Source organism: Anarrhichthys ocellatus, unplaced genomic scaffold (genome assembly GCF_004355925.1).
Source record: "Anarrhichthys ocellatus isolate YVR2014 unplaced genomic scaffold, GSC_Weel_1.0 scaffold102, whole genome shotgun sequence".
Classification (NCBI taxonomy): Eukaryota; Metazoa; Chordata; class Actinopteri; order Perciformes; family Anarhichadidae; genus Anarrhichthys; species Anarrhichthys ocellatus.
In genome coordinates this window covers 1,000,272-1,012,258 of record NW_022280132.1, presented here as the reverse complement: position 1 = coordinate 1,012,258, position 11,987 = coordinate 1,000,272, and the positions used below count along the sequence as shown (strand labels likewise).

Sequence of the window (11,987 nt, the reverse complement as noted above, 5' to 3'; positions counted from 1 at the left end):
GTCCAGATCCCAGGTAAAGTGGCACTGCAGGGCCTCCAGTTTTGAGAGCAGTGTTGTTTGACTCTGAGCAGCACTGATGGGGAATAAAAATGACAAATATTAAAACACATCACTAGGTTATGGATAAGGAAAGAAGTATGAGAGGATAGGAAGAAAAAATATGGACCAACAAACGGCTGCAAAGCGAAAGTAAGGTAGGAAGAGGAAAGTAGGTGAAGAAGAAAAACTTGGAAGAGACACAGAAGGGGACAAAGGAAGGCAAATGGGTGGACATAGAGGAAGGTATTAAGGAAATGGGACAATGGAGGGAAAGAATGGAAAAGAGTTATAAAAACGGACATGATGGACAAGAAGAAACAAAGGCTGAAAAAAAAAACACACACAAAGGTGAACAAAGTATGCAATGAATACATAGATTAGTAATGAAAGGTAGGATGGCGTCTGTGAGGAAGGAAGAAACAGAGTGAGGCAGGAGGAGAAAAAAAGAGGGGGGGGGGGTCAGAAGGACAGAAGGGAGAAAGAAAAGATATGGCTGGAAGAGGTAAGGAAGGAAGGTCGGAAGGAAGAAAGGTAAAGAAATAGTTTGAGCCACAGAGGAGAGCGAGGAAGAAAAAAAATGGAGTAAGGAGAATAAAATAATTCAACAACATTTCACATTTGTCCACCAGAATTATATTCCTGGAAGTGTGGGATGAAACTTCAAGAAAACAACTGATCAGTAATAATTGTTAATAAAAAGGGTTTCAAAATCCCTGTGGCGCTGACTGAAAGGCAAGACTGAAGAAACACAGGAGGGATAATAGTAGTAGCCTAAAGACAGAAAGGAGGGAATGAAGGAAAGAGGTACCAAAGATCTTACAATTCTCTTCTGAGTTATGAGTTACTGTTTTGTAATTACAAGAAAAGAACTCATACACAATGACAAATGACAAGATCTTTTGATTAATAATGACAATTGAGTAAAGGAAGTCGAGAGCTGTAAACAGAGACAGCTCGCCTTCAAAGTAAAAGTTGCGTGTTTTCAAACGTGATTGCTCCAGCGATCAATTTAAGGAGAGCTAAATTAAATAAATAAACAAATATTCTAACTAATGAACATAATATATAACTGTTGCAAAGTCATATTTCTGCCACTTTCCCACAACTGATTGAATAAACTGCCAATGGGCACAAACACTGAATTATATGTATGTAATGATTCATTATATTATCAATTTATTTATTTAAATAAAGGCTTCCTAAACTATTTAGGTGAATGTTTCAGGCTGTAGTGTTTGACTTTGACTTTGACTTTATAGCTGGCTCTGTTGTCATGACAATGATGCCACGAAGCTATCCCATGTAAAATCCTTCAAGCTTATTTACTGTTTGTACTTTTAACTATTCAACATAAAATAAAATGAATGAATAATAAAAATCCTTAACAGGGTTATCCTCTGGTCTGCATATGGAGAGTTTCTACATCATGCCAACTATGTAATTACCATTTTAAGTACAGCAGTCTGTAACAGGGTGCACATGTTTCTGCTCACAACATGGGTCTGTATTACAATACTTGTTAACATTGGTAATAAAATATAAAATAAGATTAGTATATGTAAACAAAATTTCACTATTCAAATTGCTTTACTTTTAAGAAATTACAAACGTTTTCTATGTGTCTCTGCTGCCCTTTGGCAGCATGGGAACAAGGATTTCAGGCCAGCCAATCGGCTCCTTCCAATATAAAAATATACATTTTGTAATCTATTATTAAGTACTAATCAATATTATTGCAGCTTTCTTTTCAAGTGACATTAAAAAGAATTAAACTGTGTTAAAATTTAAACATTTAAACCCATCATATGGCTTTAGGATCAAACTGACGCAAATGAGCCACTTGGGTAGAGTATTTCGCTAGTAAACAGCAAGACATACACTGAGTATACTAACTGTATGTCTTGCTGTCCACTTTATGGCTGCACCTTCCCATCGAATGGAAATATAAACATGTTGCACATCCTTTGAATGCAAATGCATATGTTTGAATCTTCTGGTCTTTACTTTCGTTTTCCTGGAATGGAGACCTACAGCCACATCTTTAAAAAACTCAAGCATGACTCATCAAATTTTGTCCTAATATTTTGTCTTAACTTGATGGTTAGATATAATAGCCTATGACTATGCAGCACTATGTTAAATATGCAAACCGGATATGCCACATTTTATGGCTGCACCTTCTCATCAAATAAGAATATTAAGATGTCATGTGCATTGTCTTAAACACATTCACATGTGAACTCTCTGTGTGTGTACTCTCTGAGCAGCGGCCGTGTGCAGTGTGTCCGCACAGAGAGCTGGTACAATGGTTGACTGGAGACGCCTTCATTACGACGCTCTGCTGCCACCTACGGGTGTAACGTCGTTACTGTTTGGTGAACGTCCAACTGAAAAACACTTTTCGGCACAAAATCTCATATTACATTTTCACACATTCACCCATTTGTTGAATCCTTTCATTTGAAGGTTTCTTTTAACTGTAAACTATGTTATCTTTATATTTATTTAATTTTAGTCTAATCTAAGTATTGCATTTTCTATGTGTGTGTAGTGTGCGCTACAACTTACATTTCATTGTGGGAACCTATGTTGTAAAATGACAAATAAATGAACCGTGTAACTTTGTAAATTAGTCTTTTTTGTTAAATTCAACAGCAATCTACGTTTACAAACTGCGCAGTTTGCGTAAACCACGTACGACGGAACATATCCTGCGTATGTTGCTGTAGTTAGCAATGGCGGAGCTCAAAGAGGCAGACGCTGCTCAGCTTCACCAGGAGGACGTCGATATCAAACGTAAGTAAACTGCGCCCGTTTGTTGATTGAACGCTACATTTTGGACCGTAAAGTGGAGAATAAATTATAGCATAGTCAATGTCAGCGCTGTGCAGTGAATTCACAGAGAATTTGAGTTTGTAACTGCTTAACTAAACGAGGGCCTCACCACGGAGCTCCGCCATGGGACCTAAATAGTCAACATTAACAGCGTCAAAGGCGCTGGAGCTAACGTTAGCTAAACCGTTGTCGTTAACAGTGACTTACAACAGTGCATCTCTTCACAGAGCTTTAATAAGAGTGTGGGTTTGGGTTGCACTACAGTTTAGGATGACACGGTCTCATCACGGAGCTGCACTACAGGACCGCTCAGTTTGGACATCAGCTGTCCCTTTATTATCGGCTTATTGACGTTGGTTTTAGTTTCAGAACAAAGAAAACAACAGTCCACTAGCGATAGCTCAAACTTCAGACGAGAAGATTCTGTTTCTGAACAATTTATGTTGTGTCAACAAACAGTGGGAGCAGATGTGTAGCATATTAGACTTCTAATATAGCTAGACCTATATATTATACGTGTATTATAAACACTGAGGCCATGAGACCAATCCTCCTAAGAAGTTGACAAGCATAAATAGCTGTAGTTTTGGCCTTAGACTGGTCTTAGATGTCATGTTGGTCTAAGTCTAATCAGGTCTGTCTGTTGCATACATATAAGACTGACTGATCGCTAATGTGAGGGAGGAATGTTAGCCAGGTAATGATTAGCCACCTCAAGGTGAGAGCTCTGTTACTGAGTGTACCTGGATTGTTCCAACTTCAACTTAAAAACGTAGGACATAACCTGGTTTTGAAAAGTTTTCCAGTAAGATGAAGCAGGAAACCCTCAGACAAGTCAAGCTGAACTAATTAGTTTGTCTGTTTTTTTTTTGTAAAAAGCTTTTAATGAACCTTGTACCTGCCAATGCCAGCTGGTCCACTCAAAGAAATAATCAAAATAGCTTAAAGAAACATTTTTTTTGTAACTTTCCCATCTCTCTGTCTGTCTGTCTGTGTCTGTGAAGGTGGAGATGGTGGTGGAGATGCACCGTCAGTTGGTGACCAAGCTGCAGAACAGGCAGTGAAGACTGAAGCTGCTGCAGACAGCGATGCCAAACCCTCAACCACAACCCCTGGTGAATCAATAAAAGCTGTTTCTGTGCATTGATTGGTTGACATCAGTGATGGCTTCATACCATCTGTATTCACTGACATTAAGGATGAAACTTTAATGGCACGGACTGAAACATTATAGAAGTGTTCTGACTTTACATAAGTATTGTGCTTTTCTACAAACAGAGAGACACGTCTCCATCCAAACTATATTGGAGGGACTCGAGGTGCTGGTTGACCTCAATGGTGGTAAGTTCAGTTCTGCAGTAACGCATCCCTCTCTTTTCCACTGTTTATCTTATTTTTTATAAGAGAAATCAGGTGACATAGAAGAAGAATGAGAGGACATGTTAGATTATTTGTTTTGTGCAAAAATGCCCCGAAATTTACTTCACACTGTGTATTTCCTTCAGCTTTCCATTGTCGTATTTGATAGTAAACAAAATATGTAGTTTTGGAGTTAGTTGTTAGAAATGTCATGTTTGCCATTTACTGCCATTTCAATCCAGTTTTCTGACATTTGTAGAGCAAACAGTCAAGCAGCCCTGCTTATTAATTTTGTGTCTTCATTCATCAGCGGGACGTAAATCGTGTCCTCTGTGTCCCGAGGAGAAGTTTAAAGCCTGCTACAGCCACAAGCTCCGCCGACACCTGCAGAACCTCCACTGGAAAGTTTACGTGGAGTTTGAAGGTAGGAATGTCATCAGGTCCGGCTCACAGTCGGCGTTCCAGAGATGTTGGATGAGTTTGAGGTCAGTACTCTGTACCAAGAACACTGTTGTCCAAAGGCTTTGTACATTGTCTGGCAACAATTAATGACACCTGTATCCAGCAAACTCTGTCATTGGCAGTTGAAATATCAAGTAAAAATAGATCTATTGTCCAGAAACGTACGTAAAATGCGTGTGAAAGTGACGTCTGGTATCTTGGTCTCGGGAAATCATCAAATCCTACTTCCTTAATGTTGACATGTGACTGTTGACCTTTAACAGGTCAGAGAATGTGCATCTGCCACCTGCCCTGCAGAAACCTGAAGCCCAGCCTCAGTGGAGATCAGGTGAGAAAAAAAGAAGCACAAACTGTCTGCAGCTCAAGCTCCCTTCAGTTTGGAACAATAGAAGCACTGTGGCTTCAAATTGCATCACCACAGACGGACTCATTCATGACGATCACTTTAAACTTTTCACAAACTCATTGTAAGCATGAATCTTATTTTGCTGCAGTGGTGCTGTATTTTAAGGGTCCTGTAAGTTCAGCTTTTCTTTTTTTTAAATGTCAGTAGGCAGACTGAGCAGACAGCTTTGCAAGTTTAGATTAGTTTTTGGCAAAATTGTATGAAGCTACTTATACGACAACTTCGAGCAAATCTCCTGCATACATCGCTCACACAATGCAGCAGCGGTCGGTGCAGACACCCCTGGCAGAGATCTGCACTCTGCTGAGTGCACCTTTCTAGTTACTTAGTAATGTCCGAGGTAATTTGGTAAGTATTCAATTGAAGGACACCTCCCTTCTCCCTCCTGCCACATTAAAATACTGTGAAGTAGTTGCGGTTCGTTTCTTCCTTCACCCCTAAATTTCGATTCTTTGATATTTTGTGTCCAGGCATCGGGGAGACACGTGGCTCACTACCACTGTGTGGTGTGTTCTGTGACCATCGCCCGCAAGACAGACATGGTCAGCCACCTGAAGCGACACGTCAACAAAGGAGAGACTGAAGCCAGCTACTCCGGGAGCTCAGACGTCCCGTTTGAGGAGCCAGGTAATGAGCACTGACACCATCTCGCCGCAACATGCTCCATTGGATAGCTGTCGGGACTCACAAGAGAAAGAACGGTCAAATTTGGACCGTTCGTCACTGGACTCTACACTTCCCGTAATGCAGCTCTATATTGTGTCTAACCTTCCATCCTAAAAGAGACAGCCATTAGCTTTGTGCAGGTGTTTTAACATCTACACTGCCGCTGTCTAAAAAGCTCTTAGTACAATCACATGCTTCAGATCTCCTTATTCCAGGTCCTGCCTATTCCAGAGATTCTTTTATCCTTACTGAATGCGATCTTTCTGCATGATTTTAATGTGTTAAAACGTGCTCGGCAGCTCCGTCCGGTCAGGCCTATGAAATCATGAAAGAACTCGGAACCAACGTCCAGCTCCTCCCGAACCACACCACCCCGCAGAAGAGCGACACTTACTTCAACCGCAAGATGAAGACCAACAGGTCGGCACGCGCACAAGACATGAGTCCCTACAAAAATACATGTGCAGTTTTGCTTCACGGCTTTATGTAAACTCTGATTATGGACATTCATTAAAGCAGAGTTCGTTCGTGTGTTTCAGGCAGCTGGTGTTTTGTTCGCTGGCTGTTCTGGCGGAGGAGAGAAACCCGCTCGAGTGTCTGGACGCTTTTGGAGCCACAGGTGGGACTGTAAAGGTCTCCAGAAATAAGAAAACAGCATTAAATACCACAAAAAGCTTTAACAACATACGGGCTGCTTTTTCAATGAAAAATGTCATGCCTAAGTATTTGCAGTTTATCTGATGTTCCTCCACAACCTGTTTTCATGAAATAGAAAACTGTTAAACTTGGGTATCATTTACTCAATTCTCCTGGAACGATCTACTGTTTCAAATTCCTGTGAATGAGAGGAATTATTTTAACCTGTGGGCTGAGTTCGGAGCTGAAACGATTGGTCGATCAGTCAATCGTCATTTTTGGAAGCTAAAAAAGAATCAAAAGACACGTGAATATTTGGTGGTTGTCTTTGTCTTCTAAGATAATAAACTGACTGTCTTTGGTTTTTAGACTGTAGCTCGGACCAGACAAGTCATCTCAATATGTACAGTTGGAATTTTGGAAATTATAGATTAATTATAGTAATTGTAATTGATTAACTGAGAAAGTAAAAACAATTGTTTTGTCGCAGCCCTAGTTTAAATCTTGAATCTGAGACTGATCAGGATCAGGATTGATTATCAAGTTTAACCACATCAGAATCAGCACGAGAAGTAGGTTTTCAATATGAATAATCGTCACAATTCACATAATAAGATAAAAGGCAAAGAAACCAGCACTACAAGCCAAGAATCTATATAAATAGGATTATACAATTAGAAATAAGTCAAAAAATATCTGTTTCAAAATGAAAAGAGATGTGCGAGAAGCAAAAATCCCTAATTTACATGATGCCTTGTAAGTATTTGTTGATAAAATGTTCCCAGGCCTTCGCTCTAACCCTCCACCTTGCGTCTGCTATACGTGTCCTCTCTCTCAGGGATTATGGGCCTCCAGTGGGCGAAGCACCTTCGTAACGCCGTCAAAGTCACCATAACCGATATCAGCGACACGTGCATCAAAATGATCAAAGAGAACTGCGAGCTCAACCACATTCGGGTGGACGGAGGCTCACGTGGCTCACGAGGCCCCCGGGGGCCCGACGGGGCCGGCAGCGAAGTCGAGGGAGCGCCCATCGCCACGGTGGAGGTCGTCAAGATGGACGCCAACGTCACTATGCACCTGTGGCCCTTTGACTACATGTAAGTAGGAAGGGTTTGATCAAGTGTGTGATCCATTTAGCTTATTGGTCAGATGACTACATACAGTCCTGTGTCAATACTTTCTGAGGAATACACAGTGAAGACACAGTTATGGTGATAATTCAGCCTTTAGTCCGTAAAGACTTGTGACACAATGAACATACACACTGTAGTGAAAGTAGTCCCCAATAAATGCACTATTTTCTTTGTTTGTGTGATTAAAAACTACAGTGACCAGCTGTTTAAGGAAATTACTGAACTTTAAAAAAGCATTTTTTTTAAATAAACTTTATATTTGTTAGATTTTTTTAAAGATTTACGTCTCCAGTAGGAACCAATGGGCTTGGAGCTGAGAGCCACAGTCAGTCAGTCAGTACTGAGAGACGGACGAACACTAGTTGGTTTGTTGACAATAAGACTAATATAAGATAACACCCTGGAAATACTGCAATAGTAGCAGCTTGAATCTGATTGTGTGCTTCATTGTGGCTTGTTAAAAAAAAATATTATTTCATAAATTATATAACGGATCATTTATTTTACACCGTCAATGGTCCTTTTTTTGAATGCTGCCAAATGTCTCTAATTTAGAGTGATTGTCTTGTCTATAAAAGGGGTTGAGCCTGGGTGCACAAGATTTTTTTTTTCTAAATTATGCAGAATAAAAGAAAGATAATGCTTCCTAAATATTTGCCGTTAGGGATTGAATCCGTCACTTTATCTCTTGGATCTTTCAGCCACTTGGATCCGTTTGGGACGGCAGTGAACTACCTGGACGCCGCCTTCAGAAACGTCCGGAACCTGGGCATCATCTCTGTGACGTCCACAGACACGGGCTCTCTGTACTCCAAGGCTCCCAACGTCACCCTGCGTCACTACGGCTGCCACATCGTTCGCACGGAGTACTACAGGGAGCTGGCCGCACGCATGGTGGTGGCCACTATGGCCAGGTAGGACTTTAACTTGTGGTGTAGGTCAGTCCCTCATGTGATACTTGGGCGGAAGAAAACGTAATCCTCGCTGTCTGTTGTAGGGCGGCGGCTCGCTGTAACAAAGGCATCGAGGTGCTGCTGGCGGTGGCGTTGGAGCACTTCGTCCTGGTGGTGGTGAGAGTCCTCAGAGGTCCCACACAGGCTGATGAGTCAGCGAAGAAGTTACGGAAACTGGTCCACTGTCAGTGGTGTGAGGAGAGAGTCTTCCTCAAACAGGGAAACATGGTGGACGGTGAGTTCAACAACAGAGCGGTCCGTCATAGAATGCTGGTGTGCTGACGTTCAGCGGTGGAACATAACAAAGAACATTAAAATGCACAAATCAGATGTATTTTTACTTTACTTGAGTATTTCCGTGTTCAGCAACTTGACAATATTGTACTTTTTACTGCACTACATTTGGCAAAAGTTACTTTTCAGATTACACTTTTTCATAACCTTCCTGTCCAGTGAAAACCATGTATCTCCAGGTGTGGTGATTTTGAATATTTGTGATAAACTTGAGGAAATGTCCCTTTATGTGTTGAGACAATCCCAGCGAATGGTGTGCTCACGTCCAGTTTCACAGTAAAGGCTTACAATTGCTTTCACATTGAAATACATTTATTGTGAAGCACATGCAGGAAGTAGAGAGCAACAGCAATCGTTCAATGCTTTTTCAATTGTTGGCCAAAATACAGAATGCAACTATTGGCTGTTGTTTGGTCAATATGCTTTTTGTCCTGCTGCTGCTCTTGTGAGTACAGGAAGCTGCAGTGTGTGTGTATATATAGAAAGTAAATTATGTTCTTTCTTGTATTTCCTCCAGACACGCTGCCCTGTAACTGTCATGGAAGTCTGCCCGGAAAGACAGCAGTGCAGCTGGGACCGCTATGGTAAACCCCCCCCCCAGCATCACTGCACACAGCAGCATCAGTCGCAGACAGACACATATACCTCGCTGAGCTGTATGAAAGATCACTAAATACTGCATCTACTTCAGATATCCTCATTTTGGCGCCATCTGGTGTGAGCAACAAAAAAAACTAGAAAATTCCTAAAGAAATTTTGACAGTGTGGCTTCTACTGCCCGAAGAAATCGCAATATATACACACGCCAATGTTACCGGTAGTGTCATTCAGGTTCACTTGAGATAGCGCTACTCTCTTTTCTGCATTTTAGATTCATACTCTTGGATTCAATCTTGTATTTGTGGGGCTTTTATTTTGAAAGGGTGGGACTGGGTGGGTGAGAGAGGGGGAGAGGAGACAGAATCATGTTTGACACTAAAATTAGAGGCTTCATCACAAGCATTCCAGTTAGAATTCATTCTGTGGGGCTTTTAATTTGAAATGGGGGGAGGGGGTGAGAGGGGAAAAGTCCTCTAAAAATATCTGTGAGAGAGAGAGAGAGAGAGAGAGAGACTGATCTCTCTGGCAATCTTTCTCATTTGGAGATTGTCCTATGTTTTATCTTTTACAGCTTACATAACTATTGTCCTGCTCTGCCATGTCTTTCCTCGTCTCTCCCTCTTGTGTCGCGGTGCGGCGAATCAGGAAACTTATCAGAATACCCATATTTGATTGGCTGAGCTGCATCACGTATATCTCTAAATCATGTGTGTGTGGCTTTTATTTTAAAATGGGGGGGGGGGAGTCCTCTAAAAGTCTCCAAGACCTGAATGACTGTATGAGAGAGAGACACACACAGAGAGAGAGAGGGAGAGGAGTGTATGTGCGTGTGTCTCAGTGCCTCTGTGTGTTTATCAACATCACTAATGAGCTCATATAAACACCTGTGTGCTTGGTTGCATGTTGGTGATTGGAGCACCTGTGTGTTAGAGGCTAATTAAGAGAGAGTGAACATTGATTTTCAACAAAACTACCGGTCAAACATATGCCCTTTATACCTAAACCATGAGACTAAACAATAAAATATGGATACCGTAAGAGAGATAAGACTCTGGCAAACGCGGAGATGTGTTTTTTATGTTTGTGGTGTTAAAATGTGAGCTCCAGCGCAATATGCAAAACTGGTACCGTCTGCTTTCTTTGAGAAATGAGTGGTGAGATTTAACATGGAGTCTAATGGAGCAGTTGGTTGGAGTTCATGTCGCTCTGTGGCTCTTTGAGCCAAATGTGTAAATCTGTGGGATTCCACAGACATCTGTGTGCGACAGCACAACATTTCCAAGCTTTTTGGCCAAAAATGGTGTATAAAGAGTAAAAATTGTGGGAGCTGGAGCAATTTGTTCGGAAAAATCACAGAATATTTTCCTGCTCCGCTCCACTCTGACAGTTATGCTCTCACTCTAGCTCTTAACGAGCTGCGCAATACACACCCATTATAAAATCTGAAACAGACCCAAAATGTTCCTGAAACTTAATCTGTGACTTCATGAAAACTGTGCTAGCTATCAAAATGTCCCTTTGGCTCAATAAAGTGCAGCATTTTGTCTACGTTTTAAACTTTGAATCATGTTTCTACGTTAATGTACGGCTAGTCAATATGGGCCCAAAGTTAAGTGTTTTTTTAGCTCTCTTCACGCCGCAACCCCATTCAAGTGAATGGAGAAATTTTGCTCAGTTTTTGGGGATTTTCGGGAATTTTCGGGGAAAACCGCTAGGCGAATCTCTCCGGAAAATAGATAGCACACTATTCCCGATCAGGCCGCACGTTTTGATGTATTTTTCACGCCGCTGTTGGCAACTCTGTGTGAGGGGGAGCGCGCCAAACTTCATTTTGCTCTGTTTTTCAGGGTTTTCCAGGATTTTCGGGAAAACCGCTGGGCGAATCTCTCCGAAAAATAGTTTCCGCGCTATTCCCGATCAGGCCGCACGTTTTGATGTATTTTTCACGCCGCTGTTGGCAACGCTGTGTGGGGAGAGGCGCGCCAAACTTTTGGATAAAGCTGATGATGATTATTATTATTAAGCCCAATGGATATTATACAGTGTGCTTTGGCACAGGCAGTTTTAACTGCCTTGTGCCACAAAGCCACACTGAATGAAGATTATCGAGACGCCCTACCATTGAAAGATGTAATCTCCTGCCACAGCAGTTTGATTGGGTCCAGTCCGATTACTGCGAGGACTACTCTGTGTGTTTGAATTGTCTTTCATGCTCTTAATTTGTGGAAAGTCCTCTTTACAAGTAGATGTTATTTTGTGTTCTGTTATGAAGGGTGTGTTTTGTACATGGAGAACAAAACTGTGTCCAATGGTTCAACCAGACAGTAAGGGACAAAGATCCCTCTGAGCAGCGGTTGAATAAGAATCACCAGTTATTATGAAAAAGAAACTGGAAGCTTAGCATCAAAATGTGTGCACAATAATGCAGCCTAACACATGCTGGACTAAATGGAAGTTTGGATCATTTAATTCCTCTTTTGGGGCCAAAACTATTTCAAGGGTAAATAAAACATTTGGTGTCTGAATTATGCTGTTTTAAAAAAAAAAATCTCAATGTGTGTGTGTGTGTGTGTGTGTGTGTGTGTGTGTGTGTGTGTGTGT

At 41.4% G+C, this 11,987-nt stretch overlaps 1 protein-coding gene across 2 annotated transcripts in view; it reads left to right on the top strand.

The window, feature by feature from the left end:
- Positions 1-2,774: 2,774 nt before the first annotated feature.
- Positions 2,775-11,987, top strand: part of trmt1l (tRNA methyltransferase 1-like) — an 11,421-nt gene continuing 2,208 nt past the window's right edge. For both annotated transcript variants that reach the window (XM_031876061.1, XM_031876059.1), the window contains exons 1-12: positions 2,775-2,835; positions 3,879-3,989; positions 4,153-4,215; positions 4,544-4,657; positions 4,959-5,023; positions 5,572-5,728; positions 6,067-6,187; positions 6,307-6,386; positions 7,242-7,503; positions 8,241-8,453; positions 8,537-8,727; positions 9,304-9,370. In XM_031876061.1, coding sequence (XP_031731921.1) covers positions 2,775-2,835; positions 3,879-3,989; positions 4,153-4,215; positions 4,544-4,657; positions 4,959-5,023; positions 5,572-5,728; positions 6,067-6,187; positions 6,307-6,386; positions 7,242-7,503; positions 8,241-8,453; positions 8,537-8,727; positions 9,304-9,370 — 1,505 coding nt within the window. The remainder of the gene's footprint in view (positions 2,836-3,878; positions 3,990-4,152; positions 4,216-4,543; positions 4,658-4,958; positions 5,024-5,571; positions 5,729-6,066; positions 6,188-6,306; positions 6,387-7,241; positions 7,504-8,240; positions 8,454-8,536; positions 8,728-9,303; positions 9,371-11,987) is intronic.